This window comes from Astyanax mexicanus, chromosome 6 (genome assembly GCF_023375975.1).
Source record: "Astyanax mexicanus isolate ESR-SI-001 chromosome 6, AstMex3_surface, whole genome shotgun sequence".
NCBI lineage: Eukaryota > Metazoa > Chordata > Actinopteri > Characiformes > Acestrorhamphidae > Astyanax > Astyanax mexicanus.
In genome coordinates, this window is record NC_064413.1 from 42,169,166 (window position 1) to 42,193,842 (window position 24,677).

Consider the following 24,677-nt stretch of genomic DNA (forward strand, 5'->3'; position numbering starts at 1 on the left):
GATCACCACTAATGCAGGCTGGCGTTAGCTTTTAACCTAGCACCCTAAGAAATAAGTCAAGACAGATTTTGTATTTATGAGGATTTTTAAGGTTGTGGAATTGGCCCGTTTTACATTCTTGTTTTTCTTTTGTGGGAAACAACAGTAAGTAGTGTTTAAGTTTCACTGTGCCACTTTAATGTGGTGTTTTTTTATTATTCATCTATTTCAATACAAAATGCAATTCTCAGCTCTCTGGGTTCACCTTCAAAAATACATTTTTCTGCTGTTTCAGTCAGTAGTCAGTGAATGTTACTTGTGCACCTTTTGAGAGTCATTCAGTTCAGTGATCCAGAACTGTGGTTCTCCACCCTGATCCTGAGAGTTGGATCAGATATATTGAAGCAGGGAATAAATACAGATGAAACAGTGCAGTGCTGTGGATCTTCAGGAGCAGTATTTAGAAGCTCTGATGTAGAGTAATGCCTGCACCACCACCACTGCACTGTCCCATAAAGAACTTTTCCTGCAGTGTCTCGTGGCTCTGACCTGCTCGACATTGCAGATTACTGCAGACAGTATTCAGGTATTAAACAGGCAGTTTGCTGGGGAGCTATGAAAGATGGATTTGAATTTTGTATGCATTTGCATTGAGCTAGGCTTTGATTTGTTTGCTGAAGTGAAAGCATTGCTTGCTAGTTTGAATTACATTTAAACACTTCTTTACCTTAACTGTGAGTTATGACTGGTTTACAAAGCCTCAGAATCACAGGGGAACACTGTTCAGACTGGGATATTCTCCCCAGATCACAGGGAGCATGTGTAAACAGTGGTAATGTAGGCAGTAGGAAGTGGATTCAGGTAATTAAGATGCTGGGTTATGTTTGTGGAACTCTAAATTACAATGTTTGCCTTAAATACAGTTATAGGAGGAACATTTGTCCGTATGTCCTCTTATTTTAATTAGAGTTCAGAGTAATGGGTTACTGGTGGCTGTTGGACTGTTTATGAAGAATAGTAATTCAGTCAGACCCCAAGGGGTTAAATATTGTAATGACCAATAATCAGACCCAAAGATGTTGCTTGTGAAACAAACAGCCTGCCATTTAGATTTTTCTTTAAATCATTTTTTTACATCAAGGAATAGGAACCACAGCACTTCATCATTGTGAAACTGTGATAGTGTTCATTCTCTCTGAAGGAACAGTTTCTGATCTGGTGGGTTTTTTTCTGTCCAGTTCAGGTGCTCTGCTCTCAGTCTGATTGAAGACGTGCAAGATTTGGTTTTGTCTATTCTGTGAACTTGAGCTGTGCTGTAGGAATAATGACTGTTGCCAATGCCAAGTCTGGTACAGGTAAGCAGCAGCAGAAGAAGGGATGCTTTGCTTTTATAAATGAATCTCTTCATAGGCCTGTGTAGGGCTGCATGATACTGATGCAAATATTTGTCTTGTCTTTCATAGATAATTAGTTATTAAAGTTTTAATATCTGAGAAAAAAAAACGTTTGGATCTAACTTATTTTTATAAGGCAGTTACGGCTCAGTGATTGGAGCACTAGTTCTATTTTAATTCTTTTTAAAGCAGGGAGTCATTGGGTCTGCTATGGGTCAGCCACTGTTGGGCACTTGAGCAAAAGCCAAGCCCAACCAAACCAAGGAGAAAACACTTCAAGATACAGTTACTCTTTAACTGATTTGGAAAAATGTAACTAAAGGTGCAAATGATCTATAGGTGTGAAAATGCCTTTACAGTGTGATTGCTTAAAGTATGCAGTTCTAGTTAAGAAGTTCCTCCTCTTATTCAGGCTGTGTTCACATTAAGCCTCATTACAATTCAGATTTTTGCTCAGATTGGATTTAGCTTAGCTGTTTTGCTGGACGAAAGCGCATGAATTCAAGCAAAAAGATGCATGAAATCCAAACTGACTGTTGACATTCATGTTGCATGTCAGTCAGTCAGATCTGTAAAGGCGATCTCTAAAGGTGCTGCCACTGTAATCAGACGATTGTTGGTTGAGGGTGATGTCGATCATCATCGTATGGTATGTATCGGAGCCGAGACGCTGCGCTTTCCTCTGAGTGTGCTGTGATGCTAACCGGCAATGCTGCATCAGCAGCAGTTCAAAAAGAGGCAGAGTCTGACTTTGCATGTATCAGAGGAGGCATGTGCTAATCTTTACCTTCCTGGTGTTTGGTAATTGCTAGAGATGGGTGCAGCTGGGTGGGTGGGGTAGTTGGCAAAAAAAAAGCATGATTTAAAAAAAAACAATCTAATAAATTAGATGTGATAAGATTGGATTTTCTTGTCTGAACATCAAAAATGTATCTGCGTGGGTTGCTGTAGTAGTATTGGACCAGCACACTTTCATCACTTTGGATTTGATAAAGGTATTGTTGCACTGGGAGTAATGAAAAAAGACCCGTATGATTTCATCATCTTAGTCTGATTGCACTCGTATTTCAGTCACCTCGAAATGTGGTTTTAATCCAATAAAAAAAAAAATCTTACTTATGTAGTTACTATGTAGTTTTTAACTGTTGAATTGATCAAAATCTATCTGGGTAGTACAATCTAGATAGACTAAAAATTACCATTGGTCTGGCTGCTGAATGTGGCCAAAGTGACTCAAATCTGATTTTAAATGTCCACACAGCCTTAAAAAAAATCAGATTTGTCTCATATTAAGGCACCGAGTTAGATTTGGGTCCCTTCAACCTAGTCCCATAAACACAGCCTAATGGCTTCTGTACGTAGAATTGATTTTAGCATATGGAATTGTTTTGAACCAAACAATGATATAATAAATAAATATATACATCAAACCAAATAAATATATAATATGTGTACTCTTTTTATTTATTTTTTAAAAATCTGAAATAAAAAAGGCAGTTTATTGCCTGGATCTCTGTTCTGTAGTACTGATAGACCTGTGAGATCTGTGAATTCTCCTGACTGCACTTACTTGGCTACGACTGCTGTGTCCTAATGCCTGAAATAGCCTTTGATTCCCAGCGATGCCGCAGCGTTCTGTGGCTGGGAGTTCACGGGAGCACAACTGGCCTGTCTGCTCTTATTAAATTAACTGTGAGAGCTGCATTGAGCCTTTCCTCCAACCCACAGTGATAAAGGACTTTATTAGAAATGTGTGAACTGAATTCTTTGCTCTATTAGGCAGACAGAACCTGGTGTAACACACGCTGTTACAGATTGACCTCCAATTTAATTCATCTGATTTTCATGTGATGTGATGAATGGCTGTGTATGCACATGATGACACTTACTCTCTCAAACTGCTATTGAGCTCATGATAGAGAGACAGACGCAGGTAGTGGGTGGAAACTGGAAGTGGTTCTGGACACTAGACAAAAAATAGCAAAATTTGTCCTTCTTTACTGGCATGTAGAACCGAGTGGTATTGAAAAAGAAAATCTAATATTTTTCAATAAATGAGTGATTATAGATTACAGTTAGTAATCTTCTTATTAATTCTTACTAGAGCTGTTGACATTAATCACAATATGTATTTTACAGGGTCTGGTGAAGTGTTAGCGTTTCGCGTTTTTTCATAACGTAGGTTTCCTTTTATTGATGCTGGTATATGGATTAAATCTCTCTCTTTTCTTACATATGTGTACACACTTTTGCAGCTGCTGACATGTTTCATTTTCAAGAGGTTAAAGGTGGAATATGGAGCTAGCGTTCATTGCCTCCATTCAAGTTTACAGTTATTTTTGTCTCCCTCCCAAAAATTCTGGGAAATACCAGCATTTAATTTGATAACATGATAAATCAGTCTTGTGTAATACTGTTGTGATTTAATACAATTAATGTTTTAGCAATTAACGCCACTAATATGAATCTGATCTTATTTTGCCTTTCTAACACTAATTAATATTTAAATAACCAATAATAGAACTTATGTTGAAGATGCGATTAATTGTGATTAATCACAAAATTAGTTTTAATTTATTGACACTATATAACCACTGACAAAAATGACTAATCAGTTATTTTTATTTGTAGATTTTTGCCAAATAGTAACAAACAGCACCATTATAGAGCTATCAGATATACAGATGTTTTTTTTTTCTTTTTCAAGCATAATATTGTTAATAATATAGCTTTTATGAAACAAATATGTAAGCAAATGTTTGTTGCAAGCAGCTTCCGTCACTTACAGTCAGCTTTTATATTAAACAAGAAGTAAAAATAACCTGTTTATATTTCAGTTAAGAAAAATTGTAAAATATAAAAATTACATAAAAAAAAACAACAAACAGATCCTTACAGGTTTCTGACGGAAGACTGGGATTGACTCTAACAGCTTCTATTTGTAAAGATGTACAATCTCCATTATCCCATTTTAATAATCGCATTAAAACATAATTTGATTAATCTCACAAGAATACTATTGAGTGTAAAAAAAAAATAGTGAAGGTAGTTGGCTCACACTCAGTGCAAGCAGTGAAGGGGGTTGGGGGATAGTTCAGATGAACAGATATGATGATTCGTGTGTGTGTGTGTGTGTGTGTGTGTGTGTGTGTTTATGTATGCATGTGTGTGCGTGTGCGCGCGCTGTGTTCCCCCTGTGTTACCCTGACGTGCTGCTTTCTGAACTGGAATGGTGTGTATTGTGTAAGGTTGATTGCCTTGCTGTTCCTCACTGTGTGAGAGGTCTCTGTGTGGGTGTATTTCACCATGGAAATGGTTACTGTTAGCAGTATGGTAATGAAGTCAGTTCGTGATGAATCGGCCCATTCCGAGCCACTCAAGTTGTTTTTCATGGCTTGAGAGTGTTTCAGTGGGTTATTATTGATTATCTGTTTTACTCCTCATTTAATAGAAAACAGTAGATTAAGTGGAGCATTATTAACTCTTGCTGTACCTTAATGTAATGTTTTTTTTCCTCTCTTCTGTGGTGCCAAACAACACAGATCTTCATTGTTCATATTCATATTTATCAAAAAATGCAGATATTTACAGTTTTACACATTTACTTGCAAAACATTAATCATTTGCATACATTTAAAGCAATGTACTAACAAAGACGCATATTCTATGCAGCCTGGCTCTGTAAATAGTGTGTTTTCCTGCTCTACAGGTCTCAATTTTCAAGCTACACCTTATAAATTTGGCATAATCATATTCGCAATAGCATAGCTTTCTTCTTTATGCTTTTGGAACAGATCCAATTTATGTTTTTAAATAAAATTATCGTACATTTTCCCCCATAGAATGAAATTCTGGAACATGGGCTCAGAGTGGTCCAGCAGGCTAAGCGCTACCACTATAATTAAGAGATCGCTGGTTCGAATCCCGTTCATGTAGCATGTCATCAGTTGCCAAATCCCTGAGAGAGCACAATTGGCCTTGCTCTTTCTGGGTGGGTAGATTGCATTCTCTCCCCACATCACTCCAAAGGGTGATGTCAGTCAGCACAAGGCGTCTGTGAGCTGATGTATTGGAATCGAGTTGCTGCGCTTTCCTCCGAGCACGCTGTGATGCTACTCAGCAATGCTGCATCAGCAGCAGCTCGAAAAGAAGTGGTGGCTGAATTCATATGTATCGGAGGAGGCATGTGCTAATCTATTCTATCTAGGCATCACTAGTGATAGGGGAGATTGGGGAGAAAATGGGACATAAATAAAAATAAAAAAATATATATATTAAAAAAAATGTATATCTCTTTAGCAACCTCATAGCAACCACCTACCAAACACTGTTGCAGTTCTCTAGCAACACATTCACACTTTTTGTAGGAACTGTACTCTCTAGTACATTATGCTTACTCCAGGTACAAAGTTTTTTATTTTTAATTCCCACCAACTACCCAGGTCTCCTCTTTTCACATGGTGCTCCCAGTGCAGTGAGATTAAAGGCTAGCATGTGTTTCTCCTGCATCCCATGAAGCCAGCAAACTTTATTAGACTGCTGAAAACTTAGAGTAGAGGATGCATAACTTTCCAGTTTATCATTATCATTATTTACCCTTACTGTCTAGCACTGCTGTGGCTTTGGCATCACTGGGGTTGAATCACAGGGCATCTCAGGATACGATATCACGATGATCTCACAATACTTGATATATCACAAAACAATTCTCTACAATATCTCATGGCACCTGTGTTAATAAAGAGATTGCTCTCAGCTTCACAGAACTTAACAATCTACATTCTTCACTGCAGGTTTATCCTTTTTAACTGATTAGAGCCACCACATGGAGTAATGAAGCAGTAGCTTTAGTAAGTCACAGTCTTAAGGAGTATAGAGCGCTTGTGCATCATGTATCATATATGTAGCACCAAAGAAATGATGCAGTATATGGCAATATTTTTATTTTGCCCAACCCCTAGTAAGAAATGTGGAAGTCCAGGTGGAGACCAACTGTGCTTTTGTGGAGCATGCCCTTGCTGTCATGCAGCAAACGTGTATCTTCAAAAAGACAACTTTGTAGAAGAAGGAAAAATGTCTAAGTTTTTTAAAAGTAAGTCAATGTAAGAATATTTTAATTTGAAAGTAATTTTGTTGGCATTTATTGCTCGATTGTTCAATCCATTTATGTAAACAGCCCGCTTTTCATGGCATTCTTTGCTATTTCTTTTTAGTTTTAGTTTTTATTTTAGTGGCATTGTTAAAAATTTGCAGATTTTCTAGAGTCACAGGTTTTCTTAGGAATGTTTGTCTAATTCTCAACATATCCTCTCTTTTAAATACATGATGAGGCTTAGTAATAGAATAGAGCAAAGTTTCACTCACTGAGCTGGTTAGACCGCTGAGAACCACTCAGTTCAGTTAGGTTTTGCATTCTGCTATATGCAGAGTCACCATGACTATGGACTGTTTATTATTGGTGATACATAGTGATATAATAATCATATCAGTGTTTGCTGATTTTTTAAACTATTTAAGACCAATATTGAATATATATTCATTTGTTTATTATGATTGTGCTCAGGAAGAGCTGAGTGTTTAGGTGATTCTGGGCCACTGCACTTTTAAATTCTATGCATGAATGTATGAATGCAATCTGCATTTATATCAGCAGATTTGTATATGAAAATATCAGACATCAGCAGCAGCCCACATTTTATTTGTGTGTGTACCCTAGGTAAACAGTATATGAGTAAATTTCCATGTTTATGATGTCGTATGGCTCCTCAATCTAACCACAATGTTTTTATGGTTGGAAGATTTTTACATTACTAATTTAAATCTGTGTTTCTGCCTCGTTCAGCTATGCAGCAGGTGTTGGATAACCTGAAGGAGCTGCCCCCCTCCACTGGAGCCAAAGACATTGACCTGATCTTCCTTCGAGGCATCATGGAGAGCCCCATTGTCCGCTCTCTGGCCAAGGTATCAAAACCATTCATTCATTCATTAATTTAATCAGATTTAAACAGCAAACATATTTTTGCAGGATTTATTGCATATGTAAATATTGCATAGGGGTGCAAATAATTTTGCACAATGAAAATGTTAAAAAAAAAAAACACTTGTAACCACCAACCATAAACATGGGGTACCACAGCAACCACTTGGCAACATCTGAGCAGCCACCTAGAATACTGTAACAGTTGCCTGAATTACAATAGCAGTCACCTTGCCACACTGTAGCACTCATCTAGAGTCCACTTATCAACGCCATAGCAACCATCTGAGGTACCATGGCAACCATTCAACAACCACTTAGTGACACCATAGCAAGCCTTTAAGAGCACTACAGCATCAAACAGTAATCACAGTGCAACCAATGCACAGTGCATCTTCATAGCAACCACCTGGGATACCATAGGAGCCACCTAGCAACAACATACCAGCCACCTAGCAACCACATAGCTACACCAAAAAAATCCCTGGAATACCTTAACAACCACTTAGCAGCACTATAGCAACCCCCTGAGATATCAAAGCAACCACTTAGTAACCACTTGGCTGGTAACACCGTAGCAAGCATTTAAGAGCACCACAGCAACCAACTTGAATAACATAGTAATCACAATGCAGCCAATTAGAGCATCTTCATAGCAACCACATGGGATACCATAGGAACCACTTAGCAACAACATACCAATCACCTAGCAACCACATAGCAACACCAAAAAAAATCCCTGGAATACCTTAACAACCACTTAGCAGCACTATTGCAACCTCCTGAGACATCAAAGCAACCACTTAGCAACCAGTTGGTTGGTAACACCATTAAAACCACCTAAAGCAACATCCTAGCAATTCCCTGGGAATACAGCCATTTAGCTGCAGACCTATTCTGACTTTACTATCCTATTCAAAGTTTGTTATATTACTCTGAAAAACTTCCAACCAATGAAATGGCTGAAGAGACTGATTGTGGTGCCCCCTTTTCCTCCAGGCTCACGAGCGATTGGAGGATGTGAAGCTGGAGGCAGTGCGGAAGGACAACGTGGAGCTGGTTGGTGAGATCCTGTCGGACATCAGTGGTCTGAGTGTCCATAACGACAGTGCAGCAGAGCTGTCCAAGATCCTCAAAGAGCCTCATTTTCAGGTAATTCAGCTCCTGGGGTGATGACACTAAAAGCTCTTTTTCATCAGACAGTGTGAACTCACCTTCGTTCAGTACCTGGGTCCTTTTTTCTACTGCAGAACAGCAGATGTGAGTGTGATCTGTGAGCCTCTGTGTGATGAAGGCAAGTTCTTAACATATGAACATTTATCATAATTCATAATATAGCCAAACATCTTAGAGGGCATTTTTTTTATTCTAAAAATGTACCAAATAAAGATGGCGATGCATAGGCCTGTCTCTGTAACTGCTTTTTAAGGGACATATATATCTATTGTCTCAAGAATTATTAGAATAAACGATTGTATCATTTTTGAAATATGTAAATATAAAAGATTTAATCTATTTAAATATTTATACATATACAGCTCTGGAAAAAATGAATCATTTTTTTATGCTTTTGTTATTTTTTTGAGTTATATTTGAGTAATATGAACACTGTTGTTTATTCTATAAACTACAGACAACATTTCTCCCAAATTCCAAATAAAATATTGTCATTTAGAGCATTTAATTTCAGAAAATGAGAAATGGCTGAAATAACAAGATGCAGAGCTTTCAGACCTCAAATAATGCAAAGAAAACAAGTTCATATTCATAAAGTATTCATAAAGAGTTCAGAAATCAATATTTGGTGGAATAACTCTGGTTTTTAATCACAGTTTTCATGCAGCTTGGTTTGATGACTTGTGATTATCCATATTCCTCTTTATTATATTTCAGAGGTTTTCAATTTGGTTAAATAAAAAAAAAAAAACATAATTTTAGGTGGTCTCCTATTTTGTGCCAGAGCTGTGTACAAACATATTAAACACTGATTGTAAATGACAAACAGCTTAATCACATTAATTAATGGAATCTTCTCAGAAACTCGGTGTCGGATTAATTTGATCATATAAAGTCATGTTGTGCTAACAGTACTAACAGTGAACATGTGACCGGAGTGACAGATGCGTGACTGGTGCTGAGTGCTGACTCGTGATTACTGTGTGTAACCAGTCAGCTGTATGGACTGTAGCACCACCTATATTTTACACTTGACAGCTAAATGAAGCATCATGGCTTCACCGTATTGCACTGCCTAGAGGAAATGTGCTGTTAAATAGGCCAGTAACGAGAAATACATTATTGGCTTATCAATATACAATATATCACCCTAGGGCTGGGAGGAAAATTGAATGAATTTGATTAATTGCATTATGTTTTAATGCGATTTTCAAAATGTGATAATAGAGATTGTGCATCTTTACTATCATGTAGAAGAAGCTGCCAGAAAGAATCTCAGTCCTGTCAGAAACCTGTAAAGAACTCTTATATGTGGCAGTGATTTTCAGATTTTACATTCTTCCTTAACTAAAATAAAAGGAGGATATGTTTGCTTTGTGTTTAATATAAAAGCTACATGTAAGTTTGAAGGGAACATCACTTGCATCACTTTAAATGGTGCTATCTGTTTACAAATAATTAACTAAAGTTATGTAAGAACTAAAAATCTTAATCGCTCATATATTCAACTAATATCAAGACTAAATAAGAAGAATAATAAATGTCACCTGTGCTCTTGTCAGGTGCACAGTTTTATTTTGTCTGTGTGTTTATGGGAGTTGGGGCTTCAGTCTGTGAGCAGCAGCATCATCTATCATGTAGGATAAGATGCCATCTGTGTGCACAATGACCAGCGCAAAAAATAATAAGACCTACCTTTACACAGAGCAGACTCCTACAAGACCTGTTACTCAAGATTTTTAATTTATTGAACTTCCTTCATAGCTCCCATTAGGGAACATTTTGGTTTTAAGCTTAATAATTTATGAAAGTCCATTAGTGTGAATGAGCCGTTCCACTGTTTTTTAATTAGTTTGTTTTTCCTTTTTGTGGCATCTAACAAGTGCAAAGCTAGCCAAAAATCGTATGCAAAACATAGTTAAAAATGCTGCCATTAAACACGGTCCAAAAACACATTTTTATTTGATTTTATATTTTCTTTGTTTGAATATTGTGACTATTTTTATATTCAATTTTCAATTTTGAATATTCTTTATTGTTTTTAACTAAAAGTCTTATTTCTCCTTTTTAAAGTGTATAAATTAATTATTATTAATTATTGTATACAGACTTATATCACTATATTAATGACATAAAGTTGAGTAGTTTTATTGTTAATACCGCATATGTACAGGACATACATGTGAGGACATATTGAAATATACACAGATTTATACATACGTGTTACAAGAGACATAAGACAATAGTGCAATAGTGATGGGGGGGGGGGGGTGATTAAAGTTGGAATGACAGTACAAGTATAAACAGAACCCATATAATAGTAGTGCAGATATAGAGGTATAAAAGCTTAAGGCTGATAAAGTGAACGAGAGCGTAAAGTTCATTTTTTTTTAAATGGTTTTAAATGGTAAATGATCATTTATTGCAGTAATTTCTGGGAAACTATATTGTCGAATTAAATTAATTAGTAAAGTGTGTGAACTCTAATTAGGAATGGGAATAATTAAGTAATCAATCATCAATGAATCAATAAATCAATCAATTACAGATCATTACAGATCATTTTCTGTCAAGGGTCTGTACACTGCAGTACTTCTCTGCTTTTTATTACATTAACTGATTCAAACCCTAAATAATAAAACTTGTATATACCTATAACAGTGCATGCTGTTGAGTGGGTGGTCCTATGTAAATGTGCTTGTGGTAGTGACACCCACAGTAATTTTAATCTGGTCTGGTTTTATTATTATTTTGATCAAATTCTTATTACTGGCTATATGTTATTAAAAGTATTAAAAAGTTTTTAGGGGAACATGTAAACTCATTTTATATTTAAAAAAAAGGCGTAAATATTCAGTTTTCAGTTTTCTATGAGCCACTCAGTGACGTTCATGTTGTCCAACCCATTTGTCCATAGAATCTGTAGAGGGATATATAAGTAGCAGCAGCAGCTGTACTCTCATGCTATGGGCCTCTGAAGCTCTTACTGATGTGCCCCTGATGTATGCACTGATAAATGTTTTCCATGAGGGGTTTGTTTGTCTGTTGTATTTTGTATGTAATTTTCTTTAAATGTATTAATTCCATTTTTTTTGTCTCTGTTTCCAGTCGTTAATAGAGGCTCATGATAAGGTGGCTGCTAAATCTTACGCACCTCAGTCTACGGCGAATAACACTAACATGAGCAGCGCTGCCCTCATGCCAGCAGACACTGTGCGTATGATCAGCATCCAGAAGAAGGCGGGAGAGCCACTGGTGAGGATACGCCTTTAATTATTTATGCACCTGACTCAGATCTTTTTACGCTCCAGATTTTCTGTTAATTTGCTGGCCTGTGTTAGTTTTAGTTTAGATTGGATTTCTTTTTGAAATTGACCACTAAAAAAAATAAATTGTGTTTTTTTTTATAGAGTTTCAATCTCATTTTAGGACATCAAATCTATGTAGAAAGACAAACCTTGTTCTATAAACAAAAGTCACTTGCATGGTGTTGCTGTTTCGGAAAAATCTTGTATTTCCTTTTTTTACATTTTTGCTTTTTGACAAAAAGTAAATTTAGCAGTGATTCAGAAAATGGAATGGTGGTAATTCCTAGAGAAATGATGTAGAATTATTCAGAATTAGGTATTTTACACTGACTTCCATTGAAAGTTACGAGGGTTGTTACCTTCTCCTGTAAAAATAAAAAGATACAGGGTTTTTGCGCAACAGTAGCTTTAAGATTGCATATACGGCACAGACAGAAATAGATACCTCGTGTCTTCTCTAATGAGTTGTTGCTGCGTTTGTCCTGTAGGCATCTTTTGGTCTTTGAGACTTTGTGTCCTACAGTGTGTTCATTTAGATTTTATAATACATTTATACCAATAGAATGTAGAGCAAAACCAATCAATTACCCCGCTAGGGTTTTCTTTGTTATTTTGTATTATACAAATTCAGTTAAAAGAATCAGGGTTTGTTGGGGTATGTTAGATTGGCTTTTATCAAGCTAAATATTTTAGTTATATTTATTAGGGCTGCACAATATTGGTAAAAATGATAACATTATATTTTGTTGCTCTACAATATATTATAAAATATTAAAGAAAAAAATAATTTTCACCAGAGCTCGCCAAATGTTGAATGATTCAACATGTACTGCACTATGTGTATCAAAATTAAGTAAAATAAATAATATTGGGTATTTTTAATCTGGTGGGTAAGTAATGGACAATTATTTAAATACCAAATGTTCACTTTTGAATAGGTTTTAATGGGTAAAATTAGTAGAGTTTCTAATATCAGAATGATGTTTTTGTCTTTTAAGTGAAAGTCAATAAACAAAGGTTTGAGTAAAAATAATAAAATTATTTGACTAGAAGTGGGCAATATGGCCCTAAATTAATATCACAATATTTCAGCGATTAACAGTTTCCTTGTCAATATTTGTTTAAAGAATATGCCACTGCAACATATTTTATTTAGTATCAGTATAACAGTTTTATAGTTTTAGTATTTTATAAACAGTAACTTACCAAGGCTCTGATTTGGGTAAAATAATTATAATGTTTCCCAATAAAATTATTAGATCATTAAACAAAAACATACCGCAAAACTTAACAGCAGCATATTAATGCATGCATAAAAACAGCATTTTTTAAATAAATATTTCTTAAATAAATAGAGTATATAGTAAAAGACTTTTTGTTTTTTTTGTTTGTTTTTTTTTTCCGCTATTATTGCGTTGGTTACATTATTGCACACCCTTAAATTTGATATTACTTATTTTGAGATGTAACTACTGTAACTGTGCATGTTGCATCAACTATATTTATTTATGTTATATTTATTTATTTATGTCTTTAGATATGTTTAATTTTGTTACTCTTGTTGTTCAAAAACAATTTTAAACTCTTCTTCCTATCAAAAGTTTATCAAAAGATAAACCACTTCAAAGTCAACTGTGTAAATAAGAGTCCTAAAATTAGTCTTGAGGAGTCGGTTGTTCTTTAGCACCTAATGAAACGGGGCATTTAAGGCGGTGCTGGATTTATGAGGTGTGGATGGGAGGCCAGTTAGAACACTATTAGTAGGTGTGCATGTCTGTGAGTGAGTGTGTATCTAAGCTTCAGAGTGTTTGGCCTGTTTTAGGGTGTGACATTCCGAGTGGAAAATGGTGACCTGGTCATTGCCCGCATTCTCCATGGCAGCATGATTGACAGGCAGGGCATGCTGCATGCGGGAGATGTCATTCGGGAGATGAACGGCCGAGAGGTGGGCGGAGACCCCAAAGCGCTGCAGCAGATGCTGAAAGATTCCAGCGGCAGCATCACACTCAAAATCTTTCCCAGCTACAGGGACACGCCCCCTCCTGCACAGGTGAGTACAGAGCCAATAGCAGTCAGTTAATCCTCAGGGGTGTTCTGATCCCTAATTCTCCCTGATCCAATGGCAGTTCAGTTTAATTTTGAGTATCAGCTGACAATTTTGTTTTTTAGGCATATTACTATAATATACAATATAGGTAATTGGTAGTATGCATTTTAATATATTGCAAAAAACATACGTGCATAATGTGGCATTCTACAGTGCCATGTGGTGTTTTCCCCTTTATAATACTGTAATATAATATAATATGATATGATAATGCAAATTCATATTCATCAGGTTTTAAGAATTCAGAATTTGGTGAATTAACCCTGGTTTTAATCACAGTTTTCATGCATCTTGGCATGTTCTCCTCCACCAGTCTTACACATCTTTATGCCACTCCTGGTGAAAAAAAATCAAGCAGTTCAGCTTGATTAGCAGTTCCTCTTGATTATATTCCAGAGGTTTTTTGTTTGGTAAAATCAAAGAAACTCATCATTCTTAAGTGGTCTCCTATTGTTTTCAGAGCTGTATACATGTGCATATCCATAAATAAATGCAGTTTAACATAGTTTGCTTTAAAAGAACAAGGGATTGATGGTGTCCCACAGATAAATAAATAAAAATATGAATTAAAGAAATTTACCATATAAACACAATTTAAAATATGCTGTAAAATTTAGAATGTTAGAACAGTAAAAAGAACTAAAAATAAAAAATATGCTAGTCATTTATGGCAATAACTTAATAAAATAAAAGTAACATGACGCGTTCAGTTTAAACTTTATAGTTTAATGTAACCTAAAACTGTAAAATTAGGATTAAAGTAAAAGTAAAATAAAAACAAAAACATGATAATGTAAAAAGGCAGTAATATTAGTTATAAGCTATTAGGCACTTTAAAAAGCTGAGGTCTAATCTGTTTATGTTTGATTAAATATTGAAAAATAAAATTTAACTTAGCCTTAATAGATTAAGTTGTGTGAGGTTCAGAATGTCAGTTTTGATTAATTCCTCAGCCCCATGGCATCGTCTGCTGTTCATGAGCGTCCCTGAAAAAAGAGACGTCCTGCATAAGGTGTGCAGGAGCTCCATTTAGAGGGGAGAACTGAGAAAAGTCTACTACTGAAATGACATTTTAAAGGAGGAGTGTGTAAATGTTCTGGAGCAGCTATATATAATTTAGCTTGACTTGCACCATTTTATGGAGCACATAGTGAAAGTGGCACAAATCGGGTTTTCTAATATTGACTGATTACTTATTTTAAGCTTTTGGCACATTCGTATAAACATAAAAAAATGGAAAGACACAAATTAAAGTATTTTTCTTTTAACTTAGTTTTTATTAGAATTTACTTTTCCTTTTATGCTGTAGCCGTGCAATATGACCACATTGGGCCATTTCATTAGAAACACTGACTGGTTTGGACAACAGGCTTCTAATATTATTGGACCAGAGACATCAGTCAAATTACTTATGTTCTTATACCTCTTTATTCCAAGCTCCTCACTCTGTCGTCCTTTTTGTCTACTTTTCAGTCTTCGTGCAGCTTTTTCTTTTATGATTTCCAATCTGGCTGTTTAGACTTGAGTCACATTTATCTGAAATTGGATGTGGATTGGATTTCAACAGAGTTGTTAAGTAACTAAATACATATACTTCATTAACTTACTTGAATAGAAATGTTGATTATCTGTACTTTGCTGGAATAATAATTATTTCTCAGATATTTCTTTTTTTTTTACTCCTCACACTTTTACACAGTTATCTGAACTTTCTACTCCTAACATCTTAAAAATTGCCTTGTTACTCCTATTTAATTGCAACTTGTTTTCATTCTCACTTCTCGTTAAAAAAAAAAAAAAAAAAAAAAAAAAACGTATCTAGATAAATCTCTCTTCAGATATAGTGAATCTGATTGTGGTTGGATCAGAAATATAAATATATACAACCCTAATGGTTTATACTGTGATCCATCACACCTGCACACGTCCTGCCCCCCCCTCCACACTCCAGCAAGAACATACATATGTAGTAGATTAGTGTGAAGACGATCCGTGCAGAGACGAGAAAACTCGAGTGAACCTCGAAAAATCCCAACTACTTCTTTAATATATTTGCATTGTATAAAATAAATAATTTTTTCAATGGGCATATATGCGGCTGAAACAGGGAGCCTAGTTCATCCCAAATTATTTTTCAGCATTAACGTTTATAGTCATTATGACTCAGTAAAATGTGTTTTGGGAAGAGGGGGTTGTGCACTATAGGATCATGTGGCTTTGACTAAGCTTTTGTTTTTTATGGCATGTTTTTCTTACATAAATTTAACTTTTATACTTTAAGTAGTTTTTAAACCAGTCATTTTACACTTTAACTTGAGTAAAACACTTAAGTTGAAATTTTAGATTCTACAGAAGTATTTTAAACCTTAATATCTATATTTCTACCTGAGTATGGAAAGTAAATACATTTTGACACCTTTGGAAGTGTCCCAAATTGGAATGGAAAATGTCATTTTTTTGCCATTCAGCTCTGACACATACAACTAAAAAAAATTGGATCATTTTTACCTGCTGTATAAACGTAGCCTTACTTGACTTCCATTTTATTTTTTTCATTTCCCATATAGAATAGTTCCCTTCCTCCAGTGCATTGTTGTTGACATTAGAAAGGGAGATGACCTCAGTTCTGTACAGCTTTTATCTGAACTGTTGTACATGGATATACATCTCTGATCTCTTGACTCGAGTCCAGTCTGACTCTGGACCTGGCTGTGTTCTCCTTACTTGGCTGTAAAGACGGAGCAGTAGCAGAGCAGTGGGCTGCTCCTACCTGCCACTAAGAAGGAGGAGAGACTTACCCTCAGGGTGACTCAGAATGCCACCAGGCTGAAACTGAGCCTGCCTAGCCCTATTAATAACACACTCTGTGCTATCTAGGGCAGATGGGAGGAGAAAGCTAGAGAGAGGGACATGGACACACACACACAGGCACACACACGCTCTCTAAGGAGTCCGATGGAAAGGAAGAAAGGATGGAAATAGGCTAACCCAGGGCTGTAATTTTCTTGCAGAAAAATGTGCTTGAAGCGACACTGTTTTAAATCTTTTTTTTCAAAAAAAAGTGCAAACATGTTGCTTCTGGATATTTCGAGGTCATCTGTGTGTGACCCAGTCAATACTATATACAGTCATATGAAAAAAATTGGGCACCCCTATTAATCTTAATCATTGTTAGTTCTAAATATTTGGGTGTTTGCAACAGCCATTTCAGTTTGATATATCTAAGCACGCTTTTGCATGCTGAGGTATGCTTTTGCATACCTCAGGCGACTCTGTTTGTGGTGTGCTTGCAGAAATGGCTTCTTTCGCATCACTCTCCCATACAGCTTCTCCTTGTGCAAAGTGCGCTGTATTGTTGACCGATGCACAGTGACACCATCTGCAGCAAGATGATGCTGCAGCTCTTTGGAGGTGGTCTGTGGATTGTCCTTGACTGTTCTCACCATTCTTCGTCTCTGCCTTTCTGATATTTTTCTTGGCCTGCCACTTCTGGGCTTAACAAGAACTGTCCCTGTGGTCTTCCATTTCCTTACTATGTTCCTTACAGTGGAAACTGACAGGTTAAATCTCTGAGACATGCTTTTTGTATCCTTCCCCTGAAGAACTACGTTGAACAATCATTGTTTTTAGATCATTTGAGAGTTGTTTTGATGAGCCCATGATGCCACTCTTCAGAGGAGATTCAAATAGGAGAACAACTTGCAATTGGCCACCTTAAATACCTTTTCTCATGATTGGATACACCTGGCTATGAAGTTCAAAGCTCAATGAGGTTACCAAACCAATTTTGTGCTTCAGTAAGTCAGTAAAAAGTAGTTAGGAGTATTCAAATCAATAAAATTATAAATGTGCCCATACTTTTGCACCTGTCAAATTATGGTTTATTGCATATTGCACATTTTCTGTTTGTACAATAAACCTCATTTCAATCCTGAAATATTACTGTGTCCATCAGTTATTAGATATATCAAACTGAAATGGCTGTTGCAAACACCCAAATATTTAGAACTAAAAATGATTAAGATTAATAGGGGTGCCCAAACTTTTTCATATGACTGTATATGACCCATGTATAATTTACATTCACTTAGACTAGCACTGCCTTAACATACACAAACCCTTTAAACCTACACATTACCTATATTAACCATTATCCAATCAACCAGTAATGTTGTAGCAGTTCAGTGAAAGAAATCATGCAGCTGTATGGCAGCAGGTTCAGGTGTTGTTCACAATAATCACTAGAATGGAAAACAATTCAGATCAATGATTTGATTTGAGAGGGGCATGATTGTCACTTCCAAAAGGGCTGTTGTTTTTAGACATTTTCAGCACCGCAGCCTCCAGAGTTTACTCAGACGGGTGCAATAAAGAAAAAGCATCAAGTAAGCGGCAAACAGAAATTCTAAACAGCTCTGTTGATGAGAGAGAGAGAAAGGTCCGTGGAAAATGGCCAGACTGGTGGTAGCTGACAGAAAGACTGCATTGTATTGACAGAAAGACAATTGTACTGAAATGCTAAACAACTCAGCCTTTTCAATGAATTCATATCAACACTTTGTCTCCCTTTTTGGGAGAAATCGGCTATTCTTTTTGTTATTTTTTTTTTATTTGGACAATAATTCTTCCATAAAGGTAAATATTCTCATGAAGGCACTAAAAATAACTTGAAAAATTAAGAAGAATAACAGCATTTTCCAGAAAGTGAGAAATTATTCACATAACATAGCCTTCAGCCAAATGTTTCATTTTGTTTGCTTTTAAAATGCTGTTTAGATGCACTCCTAACCTGTATGTTAAACTAGTGTTTAGTATATCTTGAGAAATCCATGGCAAGAATAATCGAGTGTTGTGAGATTATAAATAGGTTCTGGTATTAGTATAGTATATCTAATAAAGTGCTCAGTGAGTGTATTCTTAGAAAGCACTACCAGAGTGGTAAAGGACGAGTACAGAGCTGTGAAAGAAGAGACGTGATTGCTCAGTACTACAGTGGCTTTACTGTAAATGCACTTTGCTCTATTTCAGTGTGTTTGCAGAACAGGCATGGTCTGTATGTTGACAGTACGCACAGCACCAGGGCCTGAGATTAAAATTCCTAGAAATATTTCTTGTTAAAACATTCTATGTATTTTGTGATTACATACTCCTGCACGTTAGCATATGGCTGTGTGATATATAGATACTATATGTCCAAATGTTTGTGGACATCTCTTCTACTTTCAGCTGCTTTAAGTTGTACCCATTGATCACACAGATGTGAAGAGGCACACACACATCGTCACTTGTCTAGTTCCTATATTGAAGTATTGCTAATAGAATAGGAGGTTTTGGTACCATACCTAATGCTGGGTGTGTGCCAGATGGGTCTAGGTATAAGGCCTGTCAGCATTGAACTGTGGAGCAGTGGAACTGTATTCTCCAGAATGATGGTGCTCCATCCATTACTTTTGTTAATGTTTCAAAATCAAGTAGAAGAAGACAGTAGACACAGTTACTTCAACAAATCTAAATAAATGCTCCTTATTAATCCTTGTTCATATACTAAATTAAATAGATTTGGAGATTGCAGTTATATATGGGAGACATTTGCAACTTTCCTTTCAGTGTGTGTGCATGTATTTTTCTGTTCTTTACACTTTATATTTATTAATGTATTTATTTTTATACTTACATTTTATTTAATATACTGATATTCCTAGTGCAACCCAGATCCCAGTTACCCTAATTATTCAAGATTATACCACAGTTTTGACCCTGCAATGTGATTGGCTGAGAGGCGTTCTATGAGTGCCATTATCAGCTGATACTGCACTGTAGCCGAAGCTCTCCATGTATTACTCCACCACATACAGGTAACCTAGCAACAATGCAGCGCTTACAAGCCAAACAGCGCAGCTTCAAACAGAGCAGCAATGGAACTATTTTAACTGTCATAGAGTTTATAACCAAACAGATCATATTTTCTAGTCCTCTTTAACTCAAAGATTTTAATAAACAATGACAATAGAATTGTGGTATAGTTGTGGTATAATAATAGAACTGTGGTATAGTTGTGGTATAATGCACTCCCTGTCTTGTATTATTGCTTAAATATTGACTGATATATATATAAGTCTATATATATATATATATATATATATATATATATATATATATATATATATATATATATATATATATATATATATATATATATTATTTATTTATATATTTTTTTGTATTATTTATTTATTTTATTTTATTTTTATTTTTTTCTGAAAAAGACAGAGTCAAAGATTATAAGATTCTGATTGATTGTGAGGTTTTATAGATATTTAGATCAAGCACCAGTGTCTCTGGTTTTGCGTTTGAACTACAAACAACATCAAGCACCAAATAATAAGAGAGACAGAGCAGTATTACAAACAAAGTGATAATGCGGAGGTGCCACCAGCCATACTGTGGAATGCAAATAAAGTAGTACTGTGGAGGGGAAACTCATTGCTGTTACATCAAACCTGAAGAATTGCAAACAAGGACGCTTAGTCAAATTACAGAATAAATGTAGACAAATAGAAATTTTCATACATGATGGAATGAAGACTCAGAACAGAAAAAGACTTTTATACTTACGACAAATGATTTATAAGAAATAAATGTTTTTGAAACAGAGGTACTATGAAACTGAAGCGAAAGCAAATCTATGAACTACTAGCTTGGTAATTACAACAAGGGAAATATGTTAAATTAAACAATCCAAATAATTTTTTTGTTCTTATTGAACGCTGTAAGGTTATAAGCTCTTTTGATGAATTACACCCCCCCACCCCATAAACATTCCATTTCATACACACACACCATCTGCTACATAAACAAAGACAGCATGTGCAGATGTTAGCCGATTGTCTGTTCAGCCTGAGGAACAGATCCCCCGTCATCCGTCAGACCCCATTCTGTGATCATCTCTCTGTTCCTTCATCTTTCTGCTCCATCATTCTTCAGGAGTCTGAAGTCATATTTGTTTATCATACTTGAATTAACTTGTTCTCACTCACTCAATATCTTCATTTCCTCTTCAGGTGTATTTGAGGCCACATTTCAACTACAACCCTGACACTGATAATCTAATCCCCTGCAAAGAGGCTGGACTGGCCTTCTCCAAAGGAGAAATACTTCATATAGTGAACAGGGAGGACCCCAACTGGTGGCAGGTAGGTATCGCAGACGAAGAGCTCTGAAATGTTAAGGTTTTAATGCTCCTAATATACAAATATTAAGTATTAAAATAGAAATTATATTAAAAAGATGTACATTAAACTAAAGATACATATATTAGATTTAGTGTACGTTAAATTAAAATGAAATATTAAAATGTGGGGTATTTTTATGCATTGCTGTTTGTCTCTCAGGCGTGTGGTGTAGTTGGAGGGAAGACTGGCCTCATTCCAAGTCAGTATTTGGAGGAGAAGAGGAAAGCATTTGTAAGGAGAGATCTGGATGGTTCAGGTACAAAGGTTTCTACTGTAGTTTCTGTTGAGTAAAATGTATATGCAGTGATCATAGGATCACAGGATCTAAATGTGACTGTGTGGTTTTATATCATATGTCTTAATTTAACTGAATATTTATTTATTTGTTTATTTTGTATTTTAGGAATTCTCTGTGGAACAATAGCTGGAAAAAGGAAGAAAAAGAAAATGATGTACCTCACAGCAAAAAACGCAGGTTTGTAAAACTGCTTTAGATACCGCAAAACTCATGGTTAAGCCTCCAAACTGATGTATTAGTGATTGGTGTGGTGCCGTGGATAACACCACCGCCTGCCATTGAGCTACCCTGTGGAAGACTGGGGTTCAAATCAATGTCTGGGTATCTGTGCTGTGCTACACCAATAAGAGTCCTTGGGCAAGACTCCTAACACTACATTGGCCCACTACTGTAAGAGAAATAACTTTAACTTTAAGTCATTTTGTTTTGCGCTTTCTCCATCAGAATTTGACCGGCATGAGCTACAGATCTACGAGGAGGTTGCTCGGATGCCTCCGTTCCAGAGAAAGACTCTGGTTCTGATAGGTGCTCAGGGTGTGGGGCGCAGAAGTCTGAAGAACAGGCTGATCGTGCTGAACCCATTACGCTTCGGCACAACTGTCCCCTGTGAGTCTACTAACACCTGCCTTAAATTTGTTAAGGTCCTTACAGTCCTCTGACCTGAACCTCACCAGTCTTCCAGTCTTCGTGACAGTTTGAAAGTGTTTTTTTTTTATCTTTTAAGGCTTGCATTTATCTCATTTATCTCATGCATTTATCTCCTCAGTTACGTCTCGGCGTCCGCGTGAAGAGGAGAAGGATGGCCAGTCTTACTGCTTTGTTTCCAGAACAGAGATGGAGACTGATGTTAAGGGCGGCCGCTACCTCGAGCATGGAGAGTATGATGGGAACCTGTACGGCACCAAAATAGATTCTATTCATGAGGTGGTACGTGCGGGACGTACCTGCATACTGGATGTTAACCCACAGGTAAGGGGACCGAAGTGAGAGCTAAATTTACTAAGACTAAGAACAATGCTTGTTTTGCTGAGCAGTAACTAGCAATGCATTTTCTAAATGATATATAGGCCTAATCCCATTTCTAATTTGTACTCCTCCTTGTTTTCGTGTGTAACCCTTCTATTTAGAACAGAGTTGCATAGGTAAGGGGTGAAATCACCCCCTAAGAATTGTGACAACATTTAAAGAACCTTTAGGCAACTCTGCCGGGCTGATGTTATCACAGTTGTTTGCTAAACTTCAATTATTATTATTGTCCAACCCATAATTCCTCTTTGATGAAGAGATGAATTTCGCTTTTAATAGATTTAATTAAATTTTTCCATCCCACCTTAAATGGAGCCATTGCTATTTGTAATTTATTTTTTTATGCTTGTTATGAAAAAAATTGGCATAAAACAATAAAACTACGCAATAAACTATGGTATTATATCTAGTGGTTATCGTGGTTTTTGTTCACTTGTTGCCAGTGATTCTCATGGCCTGTTGATGTCTACTATTACTGCAATAAATAGCACTGACCTTTCCTTCCTGAATGTTTGTACCTCAGGCACTGAAGGTTCTGAGAACATCAGAGTTCATGCCATTTGTGGTCTTCATTGCTGCTCCAGAGCTGGACACACTAAGGGCCATGCACAAAGCTGTGGTGGATGCAGGAATCACCACTAAACTACTCACGGTCAGTCTCACTGTTTACTCTCAGCTTTGTCCCTCTTTGATATTTTTTTGAAGGGCTTATTGCGTGGTAAAATTCAGTATCTACTTCCAATAGATAAATCATTTGAAACATACATAAGTATTAAGCATTGTGTTTTTTTATTAATGTAAAAAATGATCTGCCACCATATGAGAAAACAAATAGTTTCTTTTTAATTTGTATTATAGATTTTAGATTAGATCTCCATAGAACAAGTGAAATATCACTTTCGTATTTATAAACATAGCTCCAAAAGTAAGGAAATTTGTGTTTGGTAGATTATCTCAACTTTAAGCCGGTGTTTTGCAAAACCAAGTTGTGGCATTATTTGAAGTGAGCCCTGGAATCATCTCCAACTGAACTGAAGGCCAAGTTTCATATAATGGGATGACAGAGACAGGCTGCAAAGTTTGCATCCCGAAAGGATGACACCCTAAGAAGATCATCAAACACTTAACAAGTCAATGGCAGAATGAGCTCTTTTACACCTGCAGAGAGGATTTGGCATATTTTTCATAGACTCAACACACATTCTTAGCTCTGCTGCTCATTTCACATATGCATGCTCTTTAAAAAAATTGGCACAATATAAAATTTTTAATTAATAGATGATCCTACAGTATAAGATTTATCGACAACAAGCATTGTTTCAATAAAGAAATAATCTAACTAAATACAAAATTCCTTATTTTCATTATTTTTGTGTTCATGTTTATATAACTTATATAACTTAGAAAAATCTCGACCACCAAGAGTTCAAGTAAAAGTATTGTGCTCGCATTCTAATTAACCCTTTCAAAAGAGGAGTATATCAAATGTTAAGAACAATTACTAGTGTTTGTGTGTATATGTGTATGGTCATTAATGTGATATTTGCCTCTCTTTCTCTCAGGAAACGGACTTAAAGAAAACAGTGGATGAAAGTGCGAGGATTAAACGGGCGTACAGCCATTACTTTGACTTCACAATAGTAAATGATAATCTGGATAAGGCCTTTGAGAAACTACAGGCTGCTGTGGAGCAGCTCTCCTCAGAGCCTCAATGGGTCCCGGTTAACTGGGTTTACTGAACAGTGCAGAAAACCACAGGTTCCTCCATCATCACTGCCGTCATCACCCGCATCCTCATCCTCGCTGGTGTCATGGACCACGGCGGGACTGTCAGCGGCCGGGGTCGCTCCCCGCGGCCCTGGGGTCCAACCCTGCTATGCAATGCTACACCGACCGTGAGAAACTGAAGGGAAGTGTACTTATTTATTGACCTTTTTTAATCTTTCTACCAGCAGAACAGAACACATTGTAAGACATAATATGATATAACTTCTGATGTTACTGTGCAGATTGTGTATATCCAGGGTGTTCTGAGTAGTTTTGTATGTGTATATAAGGAGAAGCTGAAGCAGAGTCCGTTGTCGTTATTTTTTGAGAACCTCATTTTCATTAATCTCTTTGGTGGTAGTTTGCTGCGTTTTAGTAAATCCTCACTGTTGTATTAAAACCTCATAACTCTT

General features: G+C 36.2%; 1 protein-coding gene across 3 annotated transcripts in view; it reads left to right on the forward strand.

Moving 5' to 3' along the window:
• pals2a (protein associated with LIN7 2, MAGUK p55 family member a) overlaps positions 1 to 24,677 on the forward strand; it is a 32,830-nt gene extending 8,153 nt beyond the window's left edge. For 2 of the 3 annotated variants that reach the window (XM_007233378.4, XM_049480433.1), the window contains exons 3-13: positions 7,216 to 7,334; positions 8,350 to 8,502; positions 11,635 to 11,781; positions 13,657 to 13,884; positions 21,003 to 21,134; positions 21,333 to 21,429; positions 21,577 to 21,648; positions 21,916 to 22,077; positions 22,238 to 22,440; positions 23,021 to 23,149; positions 24,060 to 24,677. In XM_007233378.4, coding sequence (XP_007233440.1) covers positions 7,218 to 7,334; positions 8,350 to 8,502; positions 11,635 to 11,781; positions 13,657 to 13,884; positions 21,003 to 21,134; positions 21,333 to 21,429; positions 21,577 to 21,648; positions 21,916 to 22,077; positions 22,238 to 22,440; positions 23,021 to 23,149; positions 24,060 to 24,236 — 1,617 coding nt within the window. In that variant the 5' untranslated portion in view covers positions 7,216 to 7,217 and the 3' untranslated portion in view covers positions 24,237 to 24,677. Of the gene's footprint in view, positions 1 to 4,604; positions 4,787 to 7,215; positions 7,335 to 8,349; positions 8,503 to 11,634; positions 11,782 to 13,656; positions 13,885 to 21,002; positions 21,135 to 21,332; positions 21,430 to 21,576; positions 21,649 to 21,915; positions 22,078 to 22,237; positions 22,441 to 23,020; positions 23,150 to 24,059 lie in introns of those variants that run through there. The other variant, XM_049480434.1, reaches the window with a different exon arrangement.